Source organism: Neolamprologus brichardi, chromosome 5 (assembly GCF_056152115.1).
Source record: "Neolamprologus brichardi isolate AB-2024 chromosome 5, ASM5615211v1, whole genome shotgun sequence".
Taxonomy (NCBI): Eukaryota; Metazoa; Chordata; class Actinopteri; order Cichliformes; family Cichlidae; genus Neolamprologus; species Neolamprologus brichardi.
In genome coordinates, this window is record NC_142108.1 from 21,463,134 (window position 1) to 21,489,410 (window position 26,277).

The 26,277-nt window shown below is 38.9% G+C and overlaps 3 protein-coding genes across 3 annotated transcripts; all 3 read left to right on the top strand.

The window, feature by feature from the left end:
- The first annotated feature begins 957 nt into the window (after positions 1 to 957).
- LOC102791188 (E3 ubiquitin-protein ligase TRIM39-like) lies at positions 958 to 2,788 on the top strand. The gene has a single exon (XM_006783041.3). The coding sequence runs from the start codon at positions 1,139 to 1,141 to the stop codon at positions 2,540 to 2,542; it is 1,404 nt and encodes a 467-aa protein (XP_006783104.2). The 5' UTR covers positions 958 to 1,138; the 3' UTR covers positions 2,543 to 2,788.
- Positions 2,789 to 10,721: 7,933 nt separating this feature from the next.
- LOC102790621 (complement C1q tumor necrosis factor-related protein 4-like) lies at positions 10,722 to 15,355 on the top strand. The gene is made up of 7 exons (XM_087841332.1): positions 10,722 to 10,808; positions 11,437 to 11,641; positions 12,274 to 12,447; positions 12,843 to 12,922; positions 13,370 to 13,486; positions 13,652 to 13,741; positions 14,936 to 15,355. Exons 2-7 carry the CDS (start codon positions 11,455 to 11,457, stop codon positions 15,086 to 15,088), a joined length of 801 nt encoding a protein of 266 aa, XP_087697458.1. The 5' UTR covers positions 10,722 to 10,808; positions 11,437 to 11,454; the 3' UTR covers positions 15,089 to 15,355.
- A 4,819-nt stretch (positions 15,356 to 20,174) lies between these two features.
- Positions 20,175 to 25,164, top strand: LOC102790901 (complement C1q subcomponent subunit C-like). The gene is made up of 7 exons (XM_006783040.2): positions 20,175 to 20,372; positions 21,220 to 21,337; positions 21,434 to 21,496; positions 21,957 to 22,110; positions 23,012 to 23,152; positions 24,345 to 24,471; positions 24,547 to 25,164. The coding sequence occupies exons 2-7, from the start codon at positions 21,232 to 21,234 to the stop codon at positions 24,679 to 24,681; spliced, it is 726 nt and encodes a 241-aa protein (XP_006783103.2). The 5' UTR covers positions 20,175 to 20,372; positions 21,220 to 21,231; the 3' UTR covers positions 24,682 to 25,164.
- Positions 25,165 to 26,277: the final 1,113 nt, after the last annotated feature.

Below are 26,277 nucleotides of genomic sequence, written 5' to 3' on the forward strand. Positions count from 1 at the left end.
CAACATGCAGGTGCTGCGTGTCTGTGAAGGTTCTCAGTCATCCAGGTCATCGTAGTCTAAGGAGCTTGGAAAGAAAAGCGTCTGGAATTCTTTAAGTTGCTTGAAGACGTTTCACCTCTCATCCGGGAAGCTTCTTCAGTTCTAAGGTCAAATGGCGGAGAGTCCCAGATTTAAACCCCGTGGGAATATCCCCCCAAAGAGAGACAAAAGGACCTCCTGATGATCCTCTACCTAATCACATAAGCCAAGGTGTGAAAATGGGTGTGGGTCACAATTTCGGGTGAGCTCATTGTGAAACCTATCCCCACCCTATCATGTGATTTCCTGAGGTCAGATGGCCTAGGATGTGAGTGGGCGATTTCATATCTGCTGACCTCTAATGTGAAACCTAATCTGGTCCAGAGCAACAGCACAAGTTACAGTAGTGTTCTACAATGGTAAGAAGTGAACCACCTTCATAGTACAGAAAAGGGTTAAGACTGAAGTTACCTGCGTAACAAGGAATCCTGCTTCAAAGCACAGGCCTCAGCTCATTTTCTCTTCTTTTTTTTGCAGTTATACTTCTACAACATGTTTGCAGAATTCTCTTATTATCATTTAAAAATACTTTGTCTTTCTCTTCAAATGTCCCTGAAATTGCATAAAACTATAAGTTGGTGCTACATTTCCTACCTTACCTGAATGCAGCAGAAATAAGTGCCTAACCTACTTCTATTTTAGTTGTTACCAAAAAGGGGAGGAGCTTTTTTTGTTGGTCTTGTCTAATACAGAAACTATATTTAAGGTGCTGTGCACTGACATAGTGGCTTAATGTCTGACACACATTACCTGGAAAAACGTCACCTAAGAAATACCTGGAAACGGTTGTTGCTCATCCAGTAGGGAGAAAGGGACACGCCCTGAGAGGGAGAGAACGATTATCTCATTTAGATCAGACACGACTTCCTGAGGGGGGAAAGCAACAGCAGCAAATACTGTGAGTACTGCAACTTTAAATTGCTATCCCATCTGTGATTCTAAGAAGGAAAAACGAGAGACTGGGATCTTCCGGGAACTTTCTGGAGGAGTGAGATTAGCCACGAATGACTGCTGTCGCATTGTGCTTTCTGCCTGGTGTGTTTTCAGCTTCAGTGAGATAATGGCTTTCCAGTCTGAGGAGGACCTGTCCTGTACTGTCTGCTTGGATATTTTTAAAGATCCTGTTGTCCTCCCCTGTAGCCACAGCTTCTGTAAAAGCTGTTTGCAGACATGGTGGGGTGATAAAACAGTACATGAGTGCCCTCTTTGTAAAAGGAAATCATCGAGGAGTGACCCACCTCGAAACCTGGCATTAGCAAAGGCGTGTAAGGCATTCGAAATGGAGAGAGATCAGAGGTTTTCTGTGGAGTCAGAGGCTCTCTGTTGCCTGCACTCAGAAAAATTCAAACTCTTTTGTCTGGACCATCAGCTGCCGGTGTGTCTTATCTGCAGAGACTCAAAAATGCATACCAACCACAGGTTTAGACCCATCCAAGAATTTGCACAGGAGCAAAAAAAGGGGCTCCAGAAATCCTTGAAGCCTTTACATGAGAAACTGAAAGTATTTGAACAAATTAAAGAAAAGTGTGATAAAACAGCAGAGCACATTAAGGTCCAGGCTCGCCACACAGAGAGACAGATTAAAGAGCATTTTAAGAGGATGCACCAGTTTCTACAAGAGGAAGAGGAGGCCAGGATCACTGCACTGAGGGAGGAAGAGGAGCAGAAGTTTAAGACAATACAGGAGAAGATTGAAAGTCTGATCAGAGAGATAGCAGCTCTTTCAGAAACGATTAGAGCCACGGAGGAGGAGCTGAAAGCCGAAGACGTCTCATTCCTGCAGAACTACAACGATGCAGTGAAGTTAGTCCAACAGCAGCCCCTACTGGATGATCCAGAGCTGGCCACAGGAGCTCTGATAGATGTGGCTAAACACCTGGGCAACCTGACCTTCAACATCTGGAACAAAATGAAGAAAATGGTTTCCTACTTTCCTGTGATTCTGGATCCAAACACTGCCAACCCAGAATTTATCCTCTCTGAAGATTTGACAAGTGTAAGTTACGGAGAGCGACAGAAGCTTCCCGAAAACCCAGAGAGGACTGACTATCATCGTTCTGTCCGCGGCTGGGAGGGCTTTAACTCAGGGACCCACAGCTGGGATATTGAAGTGGGAGACAACACAGCCTGGTTTGTTGGAGTGGCAGCCGAATCCATCCAGAAAAGGGAGCGGGTAAAATCAGGATTCTGGCAAATCGAGTTCTACAATGGTAAATACAGCACACGCATACTGGGAGCCCCACCGTCTGCTCTCCGAGTAAAAAAGAAGCTGCAGAGGATCAGAGTTCATCTGGACTGGAACAGAGGAAAGCTGTCATTCTTTGATCCTGATACTGGCTCACACTTACAGAGTTTCACACACTCTTGCACTGACAAGCTGTTTCCATGCATAGGTACTTTAAACGACATGCCACTGAAGATATTACCAGACAAAATTTCTGTGACAAGAGATTATCTTAGTTAAAGTTTGGTGTGTTTGATAAGCAGATGCATTGTCCTGTGCGTGGACTGACACCAAGGTAATGTGTCAAAGTATCACACACATGACCCAGAACTTCAGCAGAAAACTGCAATGAAATGAGAAGGTTAATGGTATTCTCACCACCGATAAGTGGTTTTAATGTTACTAATATTTGCATGCTGTAAAATCTGTAGACTTGACCCCCCAGAAATCTAGAAGTGGGAAATTCTGCCTGAGTTTCAATCATGTTCAAAGTACTTATTTACCTACTTAAGAAGGATAATAGCTGATTTATCCTACAGCATTAAATGAATGGGGTGTATTGCCATCAACAATTATGTCAGGTTTGTTTTGAATTAATGAGGTGTAAACCATGGTATATTGGAAAACTAGTACATCCAATAACAGTATTGAAAAGAAGAAAAACTCTGTGAAGCAAGATATGCTGGAATTCAAATGCAAGGCTAACATTGTGCTAATGTAGACATATGCACTTTTTCTTGTTTTTATAACTCAGTTCTGATCCTCTCTCTACAACTCACATTTCAGAAAAAGTAACGGTTGCTCAAGGTTTGTCATTTTCAAGTTAACATTATCAGCTCAGTTTCTCTTGTGATGTCTGGTGGCTGTAGCTCAGGAGGTAGTGCCGGTTAACTACTAGTTTCAAGGTTAGTGGTTCAATCCCTGGTTATTCCAAAATGTATGGATGCTACCCAAGAATGGGTAAATGGGGCAAGTTGTATACGGTACTTTGGGTGCTTAGCTAGAATATAAAAGTTCTATATAAGGTCCATGTTAGGGTGATAGAGACACATAGATATAAAGACATCATTTACTACAGCGCGGTTTCAACAACAGTGTTAACAATTAAGCTGAAAAGAGGCAATAATGTAGCATACTGAAGTAAAACTACTCTACTTAAAGTTAAATGTACTTTTTATTAGAATACACTTTTTAATGATGTGTGCCATACACAAGTTGTTTGTACTTGTAGAAACTATACAACATGTTAAAACACCCAGAACTCACTGTTGTCTCATCTGTGTGCCCCATACACAGCACAAATGTGTGTATCAATTATGTGACAGACCTCCTCTGTTTCTATCCAATGCCTAATTTGCTGTATTTACAGTAACACTGCTTTCATTAACATTTGAATGATAAAATGTAACATGAACTTTGACTGATCGCTGCAGAAGTCTTGGAGTCTTTTAGTTTGTTTTAATCTGATCCAAATCAGCGTATGAGTTTGTAAACTTGGAACATTTTCCTGGTGTTTGGTTTTGCAGAAAAATCCAGGTGGACAACCAACTGAATCAAAAAGTGACTGTATAAATTTTGTGGCATGTTCAGTCCGCTTATTGGCTGTGTCTGATGTGTCTGGGACAGAAGCAACGAACACAGGATTATGTAGTGTTCTGGGCCCTATTTCAGGAAACATGTTGAACAGTCTTTGAGCTGCTTCCTGGAAAGAGAGCCCATGCACGGTGGATTACATGTGATGCCTTTGTTTATTTTATTGCTAGTTGGTACAGTCTGTGCATTCTGCACATCCGAAAGAATAACATTTTAACATTGTTTGTTTTTACATACATGTTCTGAAAAATAGCTCAATATAACCAAGTCAGCTTGAAAAACTAGCATGGGTTTGGTAAATACACTTATAGAGTAAGTGCAGTGTTTCCTGCTTGTCTGGTACCATTTCATAAAATGACCACATGGAGAGGCTGTAGACTTTTTCATTTTCATTTAAAGCCTTGGTTGTCACTGAGACTTTATTGCAGTCAACAGACACTTAAATAGGTACATCTTACTGATACTTTGTTTTGTCCATATTAATTAAAAATTCGCTTTTACATATCATCTTCCGTTGTTTTCATTCAAATTCCGTTGTTTTCTTTGAAATTCTGCTGTTTGTTTTCAAATTCAGTTGTTTTCATGCAAAGTCTGTTGTTTTCATTCTAATTCAATTCTATTTCATTCAATCTCTATTGTTTTCATTCAAATTTTGCAGTTTTCATTGAAATTCTGTTTTTTTCATTAAATTTTGTTGTTGTCATTCTAATTCTGTTCTTCTCATACTACTTCTGTTGTTTTCTTCCTAATTTTGTTTTCATTCAAATTCTGCTGTTTTTTTTTTTCCAAATTCCGTTGTTTTCATTCAAATTCAGCTGTTGTCATTCTAATTCTGTTGTTTTCATTCTAATTCTGTTGTTTTCATTCAAATTCATTTGTTTTCATTCAAATTCTGCTGTTGTCATTCTAATTCTGTTGTTTTCATTCAAATTCTGCTGTTGTCATTCTAATTCTGTTGTTTTCATTCAAATTCTGCAGTTTTTTTTAAAAATTCCGTTGTTTTCATTCAAATTCATTTGTTTTCATTCAAATTCTGCTGTTGTCATTCTAATTCTGTTATTTTCATTCAAATTCTGCTGTTTTTTTTCAAATTCCGTTGTTTTCATTCAAATTCATTTGTTTTCATTCAAATTCATTTGTTTTCATTCAAATTCTACTGTTGTCATTCTAATTCTGTTGTTTTCATTCAAATTCTGCCCGCCTACTACGCTTGCAAAGGTAAAATGATTGGCTAGAATTCAAAGTGTATTACATCTCAGGGGAAAAAAGCACCGAAATGTGCGCTGCTTTTCGGTCTGGTTACTACCGTTTATGTCAGAACCGGGGCCATCGATACCGGTACCCATCCCTACTAAGCAGTGACAAAATTTTCTCATGATAGTCTTTCTGGTTTAGCAATACTGTGTGCCTGCCCTTGTCTGCTGGAAGGATGATAATGTTATTGTCTCCTCTCCTCCATGCTGATGTTGGATGCTGGGGGCTTCGCATTGTTGAGACAGGCTGAAACCTTCGTCCGTAGTTTCTCTGCTTCCACGTCTGCAATATTGTTGTTTCGAATTGCTGTTTCTGTGGCTGTGATCAGCTCCACTAGCAGGATTTGTCTCGGCATCACAGCAAAATTCAACCCTTCAGCAAGGATGTTTTTCTCTGCTTAGGTGAGCTGTCTGTCAGACAAATTCTTCACCCACTTGTCCACATTGTCGGTGTGGCATCCTCTCTCCATGGCCACTGATGACATTCTCCCTATTTTGCTGTGGTTTCCGACGTACAACAAGTAAGTCAAACTTCCTTTGTTGCCTGGTCTTAGGCTAAGTCCACACGTACCTGGGTACTTTTGAAAACGCAGATTTTTCTATGCATTTGCACCTTTCGTCCACACGTAAACGGCATTTTTGGTCACTGAAAACAGAGATTTTTTAAAAACTCCGGCTAGGGTGGATATTTTTGAAAACTCAGTTTTTGCATTTACGTGTGGACGAGAAAAACGGAGAAAACGGAGAAAATGCAGCGTCAAAGGTGTGCGCATTTTTTGACGTCACACTGTGCGCCACGTTATTGTTTTGGTGAAATGAATTTCTACAATACTATTACTGTTAATTGTACTCTCTGCAGTGTTTAAATGCTTACATATACACACACAGTTACTGTCCCTCCACACATACGACTCGGTTCTGCTTCTATGCCCCAGCTTTGTTTACTTTTTCCCACCGAGGCTTCTAGACTTCTGATTGGCCAACATTTCTGCACGGTTAGGAATATATCGCCACCTGTTGCTTTGGCATGTTCCTAGCAGCGTTTTCCTTCATTTCTGCCTTTACGTGTGGACGGGATTATTTTTTTAAAACGAAAACGGAAAATCTCCGTTTTCAAAAATACCCGTGTACGTGTGGACGTAGCCTTAGACTTCTCATGCTGTGCTAGATGAGCCTTCTTAAGGAATTCAAACACCTTTTTAAGAGTATTGTGATCTAGAAGCATTGTAAGTCTCTGTCGGAACCGCTCCTTTCGCCATCTTACAATGCTGTGATTGCAGCTATTCCCCAACTCTGTGTAAATGGTACTCATGGCCATTGATCAGTAGTCTTTGATCAATGAGCTTTGATCAGTGGTTGTTGATCAATGGTCATGAGAATTTGCATATTAATAATCAAGGACCTGACCTCCCAGCCCATTGTTCCTTCAGTGGTGCTAGTTTCAGTCATTATGCAAATGTACTGTTTATAGGATTGGGGAAACCTGCAGTCAGCTGAGACTGAAGAAGTCACTTGGATGAGTGACAAAACGTTTCTCCCACTGAAAACACCAGATGAACAGAATCAAACTTTGGGGATTTACTTACCTGGTTGATTGAGCATGCATCAACACATCTTTATCCAGCATTTTGTGCATAATTTGTGACATTCACATGTTACTCATAAACACACTTAGTATAACATCAGAATCATTCACATCATTCTTGCTTACGCCCTTTTAATGTCACACACGAGTTTCTCACCTCCCCTCAGCATTATATACCCATGCAGATAGTCTCAGTTTTATCAAGTCACAGTTTGTGTGTATAGTACAGCCATAAGCGTTAATTTTATTCTATGCACAACTCTCGTTATAAAATAAATATTATTGTAAAATTATGAGACCATCAGTAGATGTAACAACTACTATTATATATTAGGACCGCATTAAGAAAAAAAGAAAAAGAAAAAAAATAGTGCTCACTTTGAGATTAAAGTCAACTCCAAATACTATTTTAAGAAAAAAAAAAAAGTCCAAATGTTGAGATAAAAGTTTTAGTTTGAAGCCAAATAACTGCCACTTTTCAACTTTAATCTAGAAATTTTGATGTTGAAATTAAATAATCAATATATTTATTTTCTTTTTTTAAAATGTGAGTAGTATTTTTTAGTTACAAGGTTATTGTCTGTGAAGGTTCTCAGTCATCCAGGTCATGGCAGTCTAAAGCAGTCATTCTCAAACTGTGGTACGCAGGAAAGCTCCAATGTTTTTAAAGATTAAAGATTATACAATTGTAGAGGTATGCAAAGACGACACAAGAGTTCCCGAGACTCTTCTGGGAGCCGGAGTCAACCAGAAAACGTCTCCCCGAGCGTGAGTCCTCTATAAAGAGCAGCCTTTCCTTATCGCCAGCGGTCTTGGCCGCTACAGAGTGCTGGCAGGCTCGTTTCCCTGGGCCTTAAAACTGCAAAGGCAGCATGGCGCTGTCACGCTGATGGTAAACACAGGCCTTTTCCGCTGTGCTGCAACCCCAGCAACCATCGATGAGTCGCAGGCTTCAACTTCAACTTCCACACTGTGGAAACACGCTGAGGAACACAAGACAAAAATATGAGGCAGGGAACTGATATGGTAAGCAGACAATCTGGCGAAGGTTCAATGTGAGCACTGGTCATAAATACTGCTGGAGTAACTGCCAACAGGTTAGGAGTGAGGAGGGCTCCACCCAGGGGAGGAGAGCTGATGCTGTGGAAAATTACTCAGACTTACCCAGATCATGACAAGAACATTGTGGAGGGCTGCACCAATAAGCCTATAGGAGATCAAATTAATAAACTGAATGTTACAGCCCTAGCAGGGCCTCCTGAAACTGTCCTTGTGTGGGTGTGGTGTTCTCTCTGTCTCTCTCTCACTCTTCTCTCTCCCCTGGACACAGCTGCTTTTGATTAGCCTTGTTTACCACCTGGACCCAGTCAGCAATCACCTCTCTGAGGCTATATAAGCTGGGATGACCTGCAAGGGAGGTCATGACCTGCAAGGGAGAGGGGCTACATGGTTTTTTACTAGGTTTTAGAAAGACTCCTTTGAGTAGTAAGTAGATGGGCTTGTGGTCCCTGGAAGTGTCTCCCTGTGGTGAGGAGTTAAGTAAGAAGTGTGGGAAGTGCCTCTCTTATTTGTTTGGTAGTTTTTTCTTTTGTTGTTGCAACTGCTTCCTTTGTTTCTTTGGCATTATTGGTAAAACGGTGTTGCCGGCTCGTTAAGTTAACGTTATTTGTAATAAAACTACATTATTTGTAATAAAACTATATTTTTATAGAACACCTCTGTCTGGTTTTCTTTTCATTCCATTCCCGGACCCATTTGTTACTGGTCCCCACACTCACACCCGTAGACCACTTTGTGGAGATGTAACACTGAAATAGAAATCACAACACTGCTGAATTAAAGACTAAACTTTTAACATAACTGGCTTGTTTTTACATATCATACATGCTCTGAAAAATAGCTCAATATAACCAAGTCAGCTTGAAAAACTAGCATGGGTTTGGTTAAATACACTTATTTAAATAGAGTAAGTGCAGTGTTTCCTGCTTGTCTGGTGCCATTTCATAAAATGACCACATGGGGAGGCTGTAGACTTTTTCATTTTCATTTAAAGCCTTGGTTGTCACTGAGACTTTATTACAGTCAACAGACACTTAAATAGGTACATCTTACTGATACTTTGTTTTGTCCATATTAACCTGACAGCATCATGCAAATTGCTCTCGAATCTCCTGTGACATGTGACGTCAACAAGACAGTTTTACTCCTGCTCACTGAACATTTTTCTTGGACCATTCTCTGTAAATATCAGGGATGTTTGTGTGGGAAACTCCCAGCATATATGCAGTTTCTGAAATCAGCCTGCCTTAAATCACCTTTTTTTCCCCCCGCTATTCTGATGCTTGACTAGAACTTCAGAAGGTAGGCTTGACCTGTGTCAACGTGATAAAACGCTTACGTGCATTGACTTGCTGTCATGCTGTTATGTGATTGGCTGAGAAATGGAAAAAATATATATAGAAAAGGGAGTTTACACATATGGTGTTTGATTTGCACTTTTTGAATGTTATACAATTAGTTATACAATCGAGGTGTGTGTGGAAAAAAAGTTTTTTTCAAAATCCTTAAGAATAAACATTAAAAGTGTCTCTGATTATTATGGTTATTTTTGCGCCACACATCTGTTTTTTTTTTTTTTTTAAATACTTTTTTTATTGATCCAATCAGCGTTTATCTTGTTTGGGAATTTTTGTGTTTTATTCTTCATATTTTCCTTCTTTACTCAGTTACTTTTTAAACATTTTCATTTTTCCTTTCAAAATATAAGAAATGCTTTAAACAAATACTGAAGACTAATGACTTCCTTTCATTTGCATATTTGAGCACATTTTCAATTCAATTCATTTTTGTTTATAAAGCGCCAAATCACAACATCAGTCACCTCAAGGCGCTTTATATTGTAAGGTAGACCCTACAATAATACATACAGAGAAAACCCAACAATCATATGACCCCCTATGAGCAAGCACTTTGGCGACAGTGGAAAGGAAAAACTCCCTTTTAACAGGAAGAAACCTCCGGCAGAACCAGGCTCAGGGAGGGGCGGCCATCTGCTGCCGGTTGGGGTTACAGAAGGAAGACAGGGTAGAAGATATGCTGTGGAAGAGAGAAGGAGATTAATAAAAAGTACATTTGAATGCAGAGAGGTCTATTAACACATAGTGAGTGAGAAAGGTGACTGAAAAGGAAACAGTGCATCCTGTGCAGCCTATGGCTATTGCAGCATAACTAAGGGAGGATTCAGGGTCACCTGGTCCAGCCCTAACTACATACTTTAGCAAAAAGGAAAGTTTAAAGCCTAATCTTAAAAGTAGAGATAGTGTCTGTCTCCCGAATCCAAACTGGAAGCTGGATCCACAGAAGAGGGGCCTGAAAACTGAAGACTCTCCCTCCCATTCTACTTTAAATACTGTGGGAACAACAAGTAAGCCTGCAGTGCGATAGCAAAGTGCTCTAATAGGGTGATATGGTACTACAAGGTCATTAAGATAAGATCGGGCCTGATTATTTAAGACCTTGTATGTGAGGAGCAGGATTTTGAATTCTATCTATCTATCTATCTATCTATCTATCTATCTATCTATCTATCTATCTATCTATCTATCTATCTATCTATCTATCTATCTATCTATCTATCTATCTATCTATCTATCTATCTATCTATCTATCTATCTATCTATCTATCTATCTATCTATCTATCTTTGAAACTGTGATCAATAAACCACATATCATGAACACATAATGACACCGTTTATATTTAACTGAAACAGACTTGTACATCTCACAGTGCAGACAAGTCAAAAAGATCTTTGTGATGCTGAACTGAAACTATAACCTTTATTTAATCACTGTTCTTGTCGGATCATGAGTTTTACTTCCTTACTTATTTTGCACAGTGTGTGTGTGTGTGTGTGTGTGTGTGTGTGTGTGTGTGTGTGTGTGTGTGTGTGTGCATGTCAGAAAGTGTCAGAATGAACCACTGACTCATTTTTTCAGTTTAATAAGAAGTCTGTTCACCAACAGAAGGAAATCCCGTCCTTTCATTGGAGATCCAACAATCAGAAAACCCGACAGGTGAGTAAAATAACACCTCAACACACAGAAAACATGGAATATTGTTAAATATTTGTTTGTCAACAGCAGGGCAGTGTATATAATAGAAATGTTAAATAACTTAAAGATAAAGTTCACAGTGGGATCATCTCTGAACCAACTTTCAAGTCGTTGAGATTGTTAATCAAAGATAAATTAGCTACAATTAATGCGAACAAGAACAAAATCAAAAATCAATTTAAGCTGTTTGTAAAACAGATTTCCCTTAAACTAAAAACTTACATCAGCCACTAATTTTGTTATTTCTAGTAAATTAAATGTACCGAAGGATTGACACTTGATGCATTATGAACGGTTATTATTATTAACGGTTTAGTCTTAAACAATACAACAACAATGTGATGTGTCATTTTATCCTCTATTCAGTTTATTGAATTGTTTCAATTGAAATTTATGAATATATGCTTGGAAATAGCTGTTGTATAAAGTTTCTACAGGATTTGCAGAAATAAAAGTGAACATTTCTAATTTAAGTCCAAAACATAAAGTGTCTTGAGGTAGCAGAATAAATGTAGAAAAAGACAGAATGTTTATGTCTTTACTTTGTTTCTTACATAGTTTCTTATTTGTAACTCTTGACTTTGACCAGATTCATCTTTGCAATCAAATGTTAAATCCAGTGTTTTGGACCATGGGTGGTAATTATGGGCTAGCGGTCTTGGTGGGCGTGGCCATACTTCTGGAGGCTGTCCAATGTCAAGTGAACTGCAAAGGAGCAAATGGTGAACGAGGAGTGAACGGCGCGCCGGGCAGGAATGGGTTGCTTGGAATGAAGGGAGAGAAAGGAGAGCCAGGTAACACCCTGCTAAATGCACAAACATTAACCTGCTTACCGCACTTGGTTTATGTACTTATTTTATCTTAACTGTCAATACAGAAGTTGAAAAAAATAAACAACAGAAGCTGAATAAAAACAGCATAAGTTGAATAAAAACAACAGAATTAGACAAAAACACAACACGGTGAAATAGCTACTTATAACAATCATTTATCTGCATTATTATGTTATTCTTTTAGAACACATTCTACTTTCTTTCTCTCACTGTTAGTCCTCCGCTTCTTTTCAGCTCACCTCAGTGCAATTCTTCACAAGTTTCAGTTTCTGTCACTTTTGCAGCTCTTCCTTTACTTTATTGTCTCTCTACTGTTGTGTTTTTATTCAATGCCATTCTGTTTTGTGTGCTTTTGCAGTGTTTTTCTATTTACTGGTGTGCTTTGAAATTTTAGTTTACAGTTTGATGTTCCGTGTGTTACAGAACCACTACACTAAAGAGTCAGACGTGCTCCACTGATAATGAGTGATAATGTTACTCTGTAATTGCTGGATGTATAAATAAGAAACAAAGTCTTCACAGGTGCTTTTGTCACCCCTCAACTGGTATAAAACTCAAAGACTGGTGTGGAATAATTCATTTTCTATTTGTAGCTGTGATGATTCAAGGTCCAGTGGATACAGCTAGCCTACTGAGGCAGAAAGGAGAGTTGGGAAATCGAGGCACGCAAGGACCCCAGGGCCCAAAAGGTTTCCGTGGAGATTTGGGGAAAGAGGGTGAGAATGGCCCCCCAGGTCCTCCTGGCCCAGACGGCAGGTTGTCCCAAGGTAACGAAGAGATCATTTCTGACCTCGCCATATGCTAACATACTGAGTATATCTTTTAAAACACAGCAAACATAATGCTGAACTCATATTGAGTACACAATAACTTACACAATGGATAATAAAGCAGGGCAACGTGGAAATGAGAGTTTCTTTTCTTTACTGGTAAGTTTAAGCTAGCATATGTAGTTAAACAGTTATCCAGCATCTTGTGCATAATTTGTGACATTCACATGTTACTCATAAGCACACATAGTGTAACATCAGAATATCGAGTGACCACCAGCACTGAGTGTCCAGTCTCATAACATAGCCATGATTTCTACCTTATAAATTACACATTAAACGCATCATTCATACTTGTGTGTATGTGTGTGTGTGTGTGTGTGTTCTCTTAGCAAGACACACCTCTCAGCAGGAGTCCCGTTCGGCCTTCTCAGTGATCAGAACCGACCGCAATTATCCTGCCTTCAGCCAGGTTCAGTCTGATGCCCATCACACCTTTCACTCCCTCAGATGTTTCATTTCTCATATTCTTAGTCACAGATGCAATATCTGGACATGAGTCCCTCTTAATGTCACACACATGAGTTTGTCACCTCCCTTCAGCAATATTTACCCATGCAGATATTTTCAGTTTTATCAAGTCACAGTTTGTGTGTATAATACAGAGTCCTGACACAAAGTACTCTTTTAAGAAAAAAGTCCAAATGTGAAGATTACATTTTTTTGTTTGAAGCCAAACAACTGCCACTTTTTGACCTCAATCTCAAAATTTTGACTTTGAAATCAAATAATTAATATTTTTTTATTTTTTTAATGCGGCCCTAATACTGCTTCATAAACAACAGTCTCTCGTATTTCTCTTACAGTTTTTAGTTACAAGGTTATTGTTTTCCTCTTTGTGTGTGTGTGTGTGTATCAGAAAATAACCTACCAAAAAGTTGTGGTCAACACAAATGGTGATCTTGACACACGCACTGGTGTCTTCACCTGCAGAGTACAGGGTACCTATTACTTCAACTTCCACTCTGTGGCCAAGGTAACTTGCTCCTGTCTGTTCCACTGTAAAATAAATCATACATACTGTGCACATTAGTGTGGCTTATACTATCATCTTGACAGGCACATTGTGTGTTAAATGCAGTGAAAGCTTTATAAGCTTATCCATATTTCTTCCCAACATTTGTGTGTTGTGTGTTTTTAGGTCAGCATGTGCCTGAAAATAGTCTATGATGGACCAGGAGGAACCCTGGGATTCTGTGATTTTAACAGATCAAACAGGCAATCTGAGCAGGTTGGTTTCAGGTCCAGTGAGAAACATGGAGGGAAAACATTTGATCAAACAACCACACAAATATCTGTTTGTCTAAAAGAAATCATCCTCTAATAATATCCCTGTATATTGCCTTGGGGTCAAAGGAGCTTGCAAAGAAAAGCGTCTGGACTTCTTTAAGTTGCTTGAAGACGTTTCACCTCTCATCCGAGAAGCTTCTTCAGTTCTAAGGTCAAATGGTGGAGAGCCCCAGATATAAACCTAGTGGGAGTTTCCCCCCACAGAGGGACAAAAGGACCCCCGATGATCCTCTAATCGCCTGAGCCAAGGTGTGAAACTGGGTGTGGGTCCCGATCAGCCAGAGTTTCGGGTGAGTTCATTGTGAAACCTGGCCCCACCTTATCATGCGAATTCCTGAGGTCAGATGGCCCAAGATGTGAGTGGGCATTAAGGCGTCTGGGGAGGGAACTCAAAACTGGATTATAGATGGCAGACAGCCTCTGTTCAAAGATGGTCGCTCACAGTGGACATAGATGGCTTCTTTCACTCCTCTTTCAAACCATCTGTCCTCTCTGTCCAAAATGTGAACATTGGCATCCTCGAAAGAGTGACCTTTGTCCTTAAGATGCAGATGGACAGCTGAGTCTTGTCCTGTGGAGGTGGCTCTTCTGTGTTGTGCCATGCGCTACCATCCACTGTGAGCTACCATCTTTGAACAGAGGCGGTGGTTTACGACACCAACTGTCTGCCATCTATAATCCAGTTTTGAGTTCCCTCCCTAGACGCCTTAACGCCCACTCACATCCTGGGCCATGTGACCTCAGGAATTCGCATGATAAGGTGGGGCCAGGTTTCACAATGAACTCACCCGAAACTCTGGCTGATTGGGACCCACACCCAGTTTCACACCTTGGCTCAGGCGATTAGAGGATCATCGGGGGTCCTTTTGTCCCTCTGTGGGGGGAAACTCCCACTAGGTTTATATCTGGGACTCTCCACCATTTGACCTTAGAACTGAAGAAGCTTCTCGGATGAGAGGTGAAACGTCTTCAAGCAACTTAAAGAAGTCCAGACGCTTTTCTTTGCAAGCTCCTTTGACTACAATGACCTGGATGACTGAGAACCTTCACAGATATATTGCCTTGGCTTATTCTTTACACTGACTGCAGCATTTTGTCACGAAGCCTCGACTTGATCGGCTGTGTTGCCTTTCAGGTGCTGTCAGGTGGTGTGGTTTTACAGCTCACAGTTGGACAGAGGGTCTGGCTTGAGTCCTTTAGGGAAAACCAGGTACCTGCTGATACCAGGGACAACCAGGAAAAAAAGATCATCTTCAACGGCTTCCTGCTCTTCCCAAGTCCAGCATAGAGTTCAGCTGTACGCTCAGAAATTTAACTTCACAATGGAGTCTGTGCTCAAACACCAGACTGCATCACTTTGTCAGTTTAATATCTAAAAATCTCATATTTCAATTGTTGTTTTAAAAGCAGCATCACAGCATTAACATGCATTATCATCTAGAGAACACAATTTCATGTGAACATGTAAGCAGGTAATTTTGTGTCTACTCATGTCATACTCATGTAAATTTTGATTATTAGCACTGACAAAATAAAATTGAAGGCTATTATTCACTGTGATTGTGTCTGCTGATATTAAATCAATGAGAAATGTACTTTCATATAATTTGATAAATGAAATTTTATTCATCTGTAGCATCCAGTAAAGTAAAAATACAGAAGATATAAAACCTCCTCAGGATCAAGGCTGGAGAGCCCCAAAATCCTCTGGGATTCTGTTTTCATTTGCTATTGATTAATTGCAAAAGCAAAGGCATCTAAAGCACTCTGTCACAACCAGCTAAGGTGGGTTCTTAGGCCAAGCATTAGTCTTTGGGGCAATGTGCTTATATGAACTACAGATAATCTTGCAAGTCAGCTAAGGTGATCCAGACTTAAAATGCACTAAAAGTGGATGCAGCTGCTGGAAAAGCTGTAAAACATGTGAAAATACAGTTAAAAGTCCAAAATGTATGGAATAGATTTTGTGAATGGCTGCAAAGTTTGTAACGAAGAACATAAAAAAAAAATCTTTGGGGTAGCCTATTTTTTTAAAATATATTCTAACGATGGTTAAAGGTTATTTTACAGTGACAGGTTGGCTATCTCTGCACACTGTTGTTGTTTCTTTAAGGTACATGTTTGGTTGTGCTGCAGAAAAAAGGGAGTTAGTGCGTGCAGGAAGGGGAGAGGGGTCCTTGTTGTTGTTGTGACTGTCCGGGGCTGAAGAGAGTGGGTTGCACTCTCCCCGGAGTTAACAGCCCATTTGCCTGTGTTACGGAGTAAACAGACAAACTGAGATCAAAGCGTCCGGTTCTTGAGAACATATGGGAACATTACAGTATATATATCTATATATATCTATATCTATATCTATATCTATCTATCTATCTATCTATCTATATATATATATATATATATATATATATATATATATATATATATATATATATATATATATATACACACACACACATATATATACATATATGTGTATGCTGTTAATATGGCTGCTCATATTATTAAACATGGTCAATGTTTTAATAGAGGTCAATGTATGTGCAAAGCACCACATCAAATTCCCCAAAGTGAGTGGTGTGATTTGTTCTATCCAGGTGCAAGTGATGAGATGGAGTGATGCTAAAATTTTACCCCCTGAGTCTGAACTCTCTGTGTAGAGATGAAACTCCTCCTATCTCTTTCTCTCTCTCTCTTTTTCTCAACAAAAACAAAACTGAAGTAATAGTCTTTGGTGCCAAAGAAAAACGATTACAGGTCACCAGAGAACTTCAATCTATACACCTAAAAACCACAAACCAGGCGAGAAATTTGGGTGTAGTGATGGATGCAGACCTAAACTTAGAAAAACACATTAAGACAATAACAAAATCAGCTTACTATCACCTCAAGAATATTTCAAGGATAAAAGATCTGATGTCTCAACAGGACCTGGAAAAACTAGTCCATGCATTCATCTTTAGTAGGCTTGATTACTGTAACAGCATCTTTACAGGTCTACCTAAAAAATCAGTCAGACAACTACAGCTCATTCAAAACTCTGCTGCTCGGGTCCTCACTAAGACCAAAAAAGTGGACCACATCAGTCCAGCTCTGAGGTCTTTACACTGACTGCCTGTCTGTCAGAGGATAGACTTTAAAGTTCTGATGCTGGTCTATAAAGCTCTGAATGGTTTAGGACCAAAATACATCAGTGACCTCCTGACCCAGTATGAACCTTCCAGATCCCTCAGGTCATCTGGATCTGGTTTTTTATCAGTTCCCAGAGTCAGAACCAGACACGGAGAAGCTGCATTCAGCTTTTATGCTCCTTATATCTGGAACAAACTCCCAGAAAGCCTCAGATCAGCTGAAACACTCAGTTTATTTAAATCCAGCATGAAGACTCTCCTGTTCTCAGCTGCATTTGAATAAAACACCAAATCCACACTTTTAAGCTTAAATTTCAAAACTTACATTTTAACTACTGATTTTATCTACTGTTTTTTTAATCAATTTTGAATCATGCTTTTTATTTGGTTTTGTTCTTTAATGTCTCTGTAAAGCACTTTGAATCACCTTGTTGTTGAATTGTGCTATATAAATAAACTTGCCTTGCCTCTTTTTTTTTCATTTCTGCCCATGCACAAACAACTTTTACTGCCCATCACCCTTTAGCTGTCTAATTTATCAAACAGGAATATTTCAGCCCCTCCTAAGGTGGTGAGGGAAGTGAAACATGTTCTGTTGTTCGCACTTCTTCTTTTGGTAAACTTTTGTATCTCAGCAGACCTCTAACTTCTGTTTGTGTGTACATTTGGTTGAATTGCTCAAATCTGTTCTTCAGATTCTGTCATGAGTCAGAAATATTTCAGAATCTTGTACTTTCATAATCCCACTTTTTATACCAGTTTCACTGTGGTGGTTCACAAACTAATAACATTCATGATTAGGTTAACTTTGTAAAGGGTCAGTCACGCCTGATCAGGACCCCAAGAGTCAGTTTTTAGGACCATGGGTTAAAAATTTTAATTTGGCATTAACTTTGTGAGCAGTTTGAACCAAATCTCAAGTATGTATTTCTGGTGCCCAAGTATCCCGAAACTGGGTGAAAGTAAAACAATACTTTATAACGAAATAAACATCCCTTTGTATTTAGCTTGATGAGATGAGATTACAAATACTTTATTTATCATGAAATACTTTTAATATGATTTGAACCTACTGTGCGCTTACCTCTCAGTGTCATGACTTCCTTTCATAGTAAAACCTACTTCACCCCATAACCAGCAGCAGGTTCAGTTTCCTCAGAGTCTCTTCCACCATGGACCTCACCAGCAGCAGCAGCAGCAGCAGCTTTATTTAGGTTGCAGAATGTAAAGCAGAATGTGACAGACTATCACCCCGGAACTAAATAATACAAATACTTCCAAAATGTGAAGGCTGTCCTGTCTGCCATCATGCTAGCTGACCATAATGTGGACTAACACAGCTGCAGGTTTAAATACACTTCATTAGCAAGTAGCAAAATAAAAAGTAACACAGACAAAAAAATGTCAGTTTGTTTATTTTAAAAAGTAACTAAACTGATCACATTGCTTGTAATTTAAATTACACTGAAAAACAAAGAGCTTGGTCTGAGGACAAAACAGTAAGCACAACATTATGAGTAATGCAGCAGGTAGTTTTTCCAGGCAAAATGCATCACCATGGCAACCATAAACAGGGATACAAAATCAGAGCTGTTTCAAATCTAACTTAAACCTTAATCTTTTCCTAAATTGAGGTATTTTGTAATGCTTAAATTTAGCATAGTTGTTCTTATAGCCTAACCCGATCCATATTATGAATATAAAAGTCTTTATTCATCCCAGAAGTCTGAGAAACTGTGTTACAACAACCAGTTACATAAAAAGAAAAACAAAAAACGAAACAAGACAAGACATCAACAATGATACAAAATGTAGATTAAATATAATTTTAATGCAGGTATTTTTGTATTATGCAATGTGATATTTTGTGTCCCCAGAGCTAAAACACATGAGAAAGGCTTCATGCCTTATAGAATAGAATTAGAATAGAATTCAACTTTATTGTCATTGCACATGCACAGGTACAGGGCAACGAAATGCAGTTTGCATCCATCCAGAAGTGCTTTAGTGATATAGATATATTACAATATATATTAGCAATAATATAGATATGTAAGTATGTTACAGAAATGGGTCTATTATGGTATGTTATAATGTACACGGTATGAAGTATGTTATGAATATTCTATAACTATAAGTATGTACAGGCTGTAGTGAGTACAAGCTATGTACAGGCTATGAACAGGATATAAATATGAAATAAAAAAAAAACTATACAGAAATCTGAGATATACAGTTATACAGAAATGTGAACTATGCAAGTTATAAACAGTTGTAGGATTAAAAATTATCGTATGATTATTTACACAGAACTATACAGTAGTGCAGTTAAGATAAGTGAGGTATGTGGATAATTTCTACAGAGGTATATAAAGTGCTAGTGATTGTGAATGGTGGTTCAGTCCATGTTATTATTGTGTGTTTGAGGGTACGGTTGTCCATTGTGTGTGTGTGTAGGTGGTTGTGTGGGTGTGTGTATGTCCAGTCCATGAGTCCATAGGTGGCATGCCATGGCATGCAGCACAACCTTTCACCACATCCACAGTGATTCTGTGTCAGCTGATGGAGGAATCCAAACTCATTTAAACAGCAGCAACAATGACAAAATCCCACAGAAAGCAATGTAGAAGCCAATGATAATTTAAATAACAACATATTGAAAATATAAAAACTACAAAAATCTGAAACATGGGTGAGTTGAATTTGAGTCTTTGGCACATGCCAGTCTCCAAATGTTTTGACCTTTAAAGTGGAAAATATTAAGCTTGTGTATATAGAGAGGGATTAATATATATAAGACTGTAAGGGCAGAAAATCTTGATTAGCAAAATGGAAAAAATCCCCAGTAAAATTCATGTCCAGAAAAAAGAATCAATAGATTAGAGGTTGTGATTATTTTATTGAGTCTGTATGGTGTAATATTTTAGAATCGTGGAAAGGAAATTGAGTTGAAATGAGTTAAGGAAAGAAAGTGTGCGGAATATTAGTTCAGTTTGTTCAGTTTGATGATGAATAGACAATGGTGTGGTTATTTTTGTTTATTTAATTGGATTTCTTGACAATGACGACACCACCCATTTCCTTATGCATCACCAAGACCTCATCTGACAACTGCAGACAACATCTGAAATGTTCAGAAATCTTTTGGAAAGATTAAAAGAAGAAAACTGGAGCCTTTTTTTAGGTTCTGGTAACTTTGCTAACTTTCTAGTTTAGGATTTGCTTCTCTGTTCTCTCTTTCTTTCTTGTGTGTCCAGCTGTCAGTAAAACCCAGAAATGCAGAACTTCATTTGCTCAGCATAGAAAATAATCAGTGACGTAAAGTTGCTGAATCTTTGCTTTTGACTTTGGTTTCCTTGTGCGACTGTAACACGACCCCGAGCGTCTCTTCAGTTTGCGTTTAACTCATCGTGGTTGGTTTTATTCTCCCGTCTTTTCTCTCAGGTGAGGTTTCTACATTTATGATGAATTATCTGTTCAGCTACTGATTGATCTGTTTGTCACACTGAAGCGTTCATTGAAAGGGTCTCCTGTTTCCTGTTTGTTTATTATGTTTGTGTGGCCCGTGCATTAACAGAGGAATTTAAATTCAATAACTGATTTTAAAAAACTTTTCTATTTCTGACAAATAATTTTGCACTTGTTGCTATTGCAGCGCTTGTTTCTCTCCTTGATGTCGTCCTCGTTTCCTCCTCTCCTTTCATTCTTCTTTTTCTTTGCTTTCCTTTCCTAATCCATTCTCCTTATCCATGTGCCTAGAGCGATACATGACTTGTTGTAAATGACTTATTGGCCTACAATCTGTGAAAAATATGACTAACATTTTTCCCATGAACGATATTAAGCCATTTTAAGCCAGAAAGAGTACATCTATCACAAGGTAGCAGCAAAGATACTGTTACATTTTGGGTACTTATCCAGGTGAAAACGGTAACTCACATTAAAAATGTCTTTTCAAGAGAGATCTGACCAAACATAAAATCACAGTTCTTTTAAAATAGCTTAAGGAACCAAAGAGGGCTAGATTGATTATGATGTCAGTACAATAATGTGGAGCCATAAAGATACTTGCAAAATATTAATTTCTTCATTTTATATAAAACCCCTTCATAAATCCTCATCACTACAGTCTATCTACCAAAATAAGTTAAGACATTACTAATAAAAAAAATTTTTTTTTGGGGGGGGGGGGGGGACATCATTGATTTTCCTATTTTCTTTGTTTTTCTCTTCTTTTGCTCCATTATTTGTTTGCTTCTCATCTTTTTCCATCGCTTCTCCTCCCTCTCAGGATTTACCCATCATGCTCCACCATTGTTTCCTCACTATTGGAGCCATGGTTTCATTGGCAATATCCGGGCTAATCGCTATGGAGACCTGTCCAGCTACAGGGATGCCCGGAATGCCAGGCGAGTGCATTTTTGTGCACATGATTGTTGAGACTGATGTGTTTTTGTTCTCTATTAGTTTTTTGAGTTTCATTAGAACTTTCTGACCATCTTCAGGTATTCCTGGGCTTCCTGGAAGAGATGGTCGTGATGGACAAAAAGGAGAGAAAGGAGATCCAGGTATCTAGAACATAGCTGTGTAAAAGCAGGTTATGATAAGGGAAAAATCATTTTGTCACCAATGTATCCTCTACAAAAGGAGAGAACAAACAAAGCGCTGTATTTAGGTCATTCAGCCAGCGCTTCTTAGGCCTCCCACACATATATTGCTGGGTCTTATCACTCACTTAGAAGCCTTCATAACCAAAACGATTCCACTGCAACCATAGATGGCTCTGGAAGCAATCCCTGTGGCTACTGTTAGCGGCAGAGCTATGAATGCACAGATTCATACATCTGAACATTGGAATTATTGGGACTTGCACGTGATATAATCATCTGCAAAAGTCTGTCTGCTGAAACCAAAATGACTTCTGTTTAAGTTAATTCAACTAAATGTCAGATTGTAATCCCTTACGTTACTGATCACTGAGGAAAGTAATTACATTAATGTACTAATGCTTCGAACTTGTTTCTTTAGGAACAAAGTTGCAAGGTGGTCTCGGGCCTCAGAAAGGAGAGAAGGGGGAGCCTGGCCCAAAGGGGCCCCCTGGTAAAAGAGGTCAGATTGGGGAGTCTGGGAAGCCAGGTACCCCAGGAACTGCTGGACCTCCGGGAGAACCAGGAGAACAAGGGTAGGTAAACAGTTCAACAGTTTACTCAGTAAACTGTCAAAGCTGGATTACACCCTGGCCAAATGAGACAACTGCTTGCAACCTAAAGCAGGTTAAATGCTGCTCCAGCTTTATGCGTGCTACATTAATTATATGAAACAAAAAAGGCCATTCCTTGATTTAACTATATGAAATGTATAACTGCTAATGAGTTTATTTTTTTAAACCTATGTTTAATTCATTCATTCATTTTAATTAAATTTTATGTAAATAGTTCAGAATCAAAACAATAGTTGCTTCAAGGCGCTTCATATTGTTAAGTTAAGACTGTAAAATAATGTAGGAGCGAACACCCCCCCCCCCCCCCCCCCCCAAAATAAATAAATAAATAAATAAATAAAATGAGTAAGCCCTTGACAACAGTAGGAAGGAAAAACTCCCCTTTAACAGGAAGAAACCTCCAGACTCAGGGAGGGACAGCCAAATGAGGGTCGTGGCATTTGGGAGGTGAGGGAGGGAAGGAAAACAGGACAAGTGGAAAGTGTGGAAGACAGCCAGAGATTAATACTTTCCCCACGGGGATCAATAAATTATTATTATTATTATTATTATTATTATTATTATTATTATTATTATTATTATTATTATTATTATTATTATTATTATTATTATTATAAGTAATGATTAAATGCAGAGTGATGTATAAACATGATGAGAGTCAAAAGAGGTGAATGAAAAAGAAGCAGAATCATGCATCATGGGAAGGCAAGTATTGCAAAGGGAGGATTCAAGATGAGAGCATTATGTTCACTGTTAAAAACAAAACAAAAAAAACAGTCCACTGCAGTTGTTCTGCATTAATTAGCTACTTTAAAAAAAATGGCACCCTGTTCTATTAAAAAAATACTCTCTGTTGCTGCAGGGCTGTTGTAGTCCAGCAGCAGGCGGCCTTCAGTGTGGCCAGAGCGACAAACCAATACCCGGATAAAGCCAGCGTCATTAAGTTCACCGATGCAATCACCAACATCAACGATGACTACAACACAAACACAGGACACTTCAGGTGAGTCAGTTTAATGTTGAATGATTAATGTTAGGTTCAAAATTGTACAAACTCATTTGGCAGTGAAACGTGATGGCAACGATGATTCCTGCTCAAACTTTCATAATAATACATTTCATAATGATCATAGAGTTCAAGCACTCATACTATAGCAATCAGAGGCAACACTACCACACCGTCATAATTAGGATTTTGGAGGACTGCACATGAGCATGTCTGCTATTTTATTTAAATAGCACCAAATCACAAAAACTGTTGCCTCAAGGTACTTTATATTGTAAGTTAAAAACCATAAAGTAATACAGAGAAAAAACTTGCACTTGGTGACAGAGTGAAGGAAAAACTCCCTTTTAACAGGAAGAGGCCCTCAGCAAAACAAGGCTCGGGCAGGGGCAGGCATCTGCTATGACCAGTTTGGGGTGAGGGGAGGAAAACAGGACAAAAGGCAAAATGTGGAAGACAGCCAGAGATTAATAATAAGTAATGATTAAAAGCAGAGCGATGTATAAACCTGCATACATCAAAACACTACAGGGTCATGCACAGTTAATTCCAATCATCAAGCTCCATGTTCTTCTTGCTTCATGAGTAACACCAAGAGTCTTTGCATCCAGTCTTTGCATCTTTCCCATCCACTCGATTCTCCAGATTTAGCACTCTGTGACTTCCTCTTGCCAAAAATCTTAACCTCCTAAGACCCCAACTCTTCCATGGCATGCATTTTTAATTTCTCTTTGATATTTGGGGATATTGGGACCTGATGAATGTAAAAACAAAGAATTACCAGGGGAGGTTAAGGGTTTAACAACAAAGGCTTTGAGGTTAGATTAGGTCTTCTACTGATTGCTCTAGAAAGCTGTCCAAATGTGCAGAAGCAAAGGAACTGAATTGAAACAGGCGTCAAAAGTCTTGAAACTTTATGGTCTCACCTTGTAGTTGCTGAGACACACTACATTGCAAAAAAAAAAAAAAAATCACTCACCCATCCACATCACTGAACTGAGGGCAAACCACCTGTGGAAGTCCAGTCCTGAAATTTCCTTGTTACCAAATATTCCAGAGTTAACTGTGAATAACATTTTGATAACTCCGCTGTTTTGAACAAAGTAATTCTGCCCAATATGACATAAGACACTTGTAACAAATCCACTTGTATAGAATCATCTTCATCGTGTTGTTGTGTCGCATGTAGGTGTCGGGTCCCGGGAACGTACTACTTTGTGTACCATGCCTCGTTAGATGAAAAACTGTGTGTGTTGCTGAAGCGTGACAACATGCTGCTGGCATCGTTCTGCGATCATCGGCAGGCGGGGAGACAGGTACAAGCATCAGAGTGTATTAACCTCTGAAATAGATACATCCTCCATTTAATTTTTGAACTCCACTGATCCTAGGTGACTTCTGGTGGCCTGGCGGTGTACGTGTCAAAAGATCAAGAGGTTTGGTTGGAGACTAAAGACTACAGAGCGATGAGAGGGACACGAAACGGATACAGCATCTTCTCTGGCTTCTTGCTTCACTCTCACTGACCACCCCCAGGAAACAGAAAACAGCTTGACAGCTGAACGACTGAAACAACATGAAAACATTTTCTTACTGTTTCTTCACAATGATCATTTACCTTTGTAAAAGGCACAGAATGTTTATTTTTCATTTTCATTTTTATTCAACGGCCAACATGCACCATTTTATTCTCTTTCTGCTGAATCAGCTCTGAGTTCCTATCAGTTGAAAAGCTGACACTTCAAATGGAGAAGATGTTTGTGTCTGTAACTGACGGTTCTGTCTAAAATTTGAAGTTTCTCTTGTTCAGTTTCATAAAGTTGGTTTCATACTGCAGACTCAGTTGATATTAATGGGTGTGATTTTTAAATGTATTTCCAAACACAGTTTGATTTTTCTAATTTCCGTCATTATCTCGAGTTCACATTTAAGCACAGAATGTCCCATCAGCTCCGTGCCTCGCTGTCACATAGTTTAAAGAAACAAACCAAATAAAGAGCTTCAACCAAGCCTTTGTGTTGTTGTGATTCTTTGAATTAATGTCTCCATTTATTATATATTTTCCTTTTCTGTTCACTTCAAAAATGACCACACTTTCAATGATCACACACACACACACACACACACACACACACACACACACACACACACATACACACACACACACACACACACACACACACACACAGCAAAGAGAGCAAAATCAGTAAAAAAAGTCGCATTTGAACAAACTAGCAGTAGAATTGATTGTCAGAGACTACATACATCATGAGGGAGAGTACGACAAAGAATAGAGGGAGACAGACACAGGAGGGGATTAGGGCAGAGTGGACAAACCTGGGAAAACAACTGGACAGAATCTAACCGATGAGACAGAGGAAGTAAAAGTGAACGCACACGAGAAGACGTAATGACCAGGACTAAGACATAAGAAGTTGACAGAACAAACAGGGAAATCAGACCACGATGGAGACAGAACACAGGGAGACCAGAGAGACACAGGGACATGACTGGGGATACAGAAATAGATCACAAAAAGAGAACAAACTAGGATATGAACAGACTACAAACAGAGGATATGATACATGACCTGGGAAAACAACAACATACTAATATTACCAAAAAACAAACTTAAACACAAAAAACCAAATACAAAAAAACCTTAAAATACTGAGTTGGAGACCCAGGATGATGACAGGTACTATGTGATGTTCAATAATTAAACCTGTGAAATAGGTTTAGATAATTGTGGTGCATTAAGGTAACAATATCTATCCTCCACACTCTCAACTGCATGACCAGAGCAGAAAAAGGGGGTTTTCTTCGGTTGCTGAGGAAAGGAAAACAATCAGGGACTTAGTTTCCCCAGTATGAAGTGAATGAATGTGGAGGTGTTTGTTTACATGCAGCTATGAATGACTTATCGCACCATAGTTAGTGACCATGAGTGGACCCATACATTACATTGTCAAAAGCATTCACTCATCTGCCTTCACACACATATGAATGTTAGTGAAATCCCATTTTTAATCAGCTGGGTCTAATATGACGTCATCTGAGCTTTTGCACCTATAACAGCTTCAGATCTTCTGGGAAGGCTTTCCAAGTTTACAACTGTTTTT

Coding starts and splice junctions, on each gene's coding strand:
- LOC102790621 (XM_087841332.1), top strand. CDS start 11,455: ATGTTAAATCCAGTGTTTTGGACCATGGGTGGTAATTATGGGCTAGCG. Junction 11,642..12,273: donor GGGAGAGAAAGGAGAGCCAG/GTAACACCCTGC, acceptor TTCTATTTGTAG/CTGTGATGATTCAAGGTCCA. Junction 13,487..13,651: donor ACTTCCACTCTGTGGCCAAG/GTAACTTGCTCC, acceptor GTGTGTTTTTAG/GTCAGCATGTGCCTGAAAAT.
- LOC102790901 (XM_006783040.2), top strand. CDS start 21,232: ATGCTCCACCATTGTTTCCTCACTATTGGAGCCATGGTTTCATTGGCA. Junction 21,497..21,956: donor AGGAGAGAAAGGAGATCCAG/GTATCTAGAACA, acceptor TTGTTTCTTTAG/GAACAAAGTTGCAAGGTGGT. Junction 22,111..23,011: donor GGAGAACCAGGAGAACAAGG/GTAGGTAAACAG, acceptor CTGTTGCTGCAG/GGCTGTTGTAGTCCAGCAGC.
- LOC102791188 (XM_006783041.3), top strand. CDS start 1,139: ATGGCTTTCCAGTCTGAGGAGGACCTGTCCTGTACTGTCTGCTTGGAT.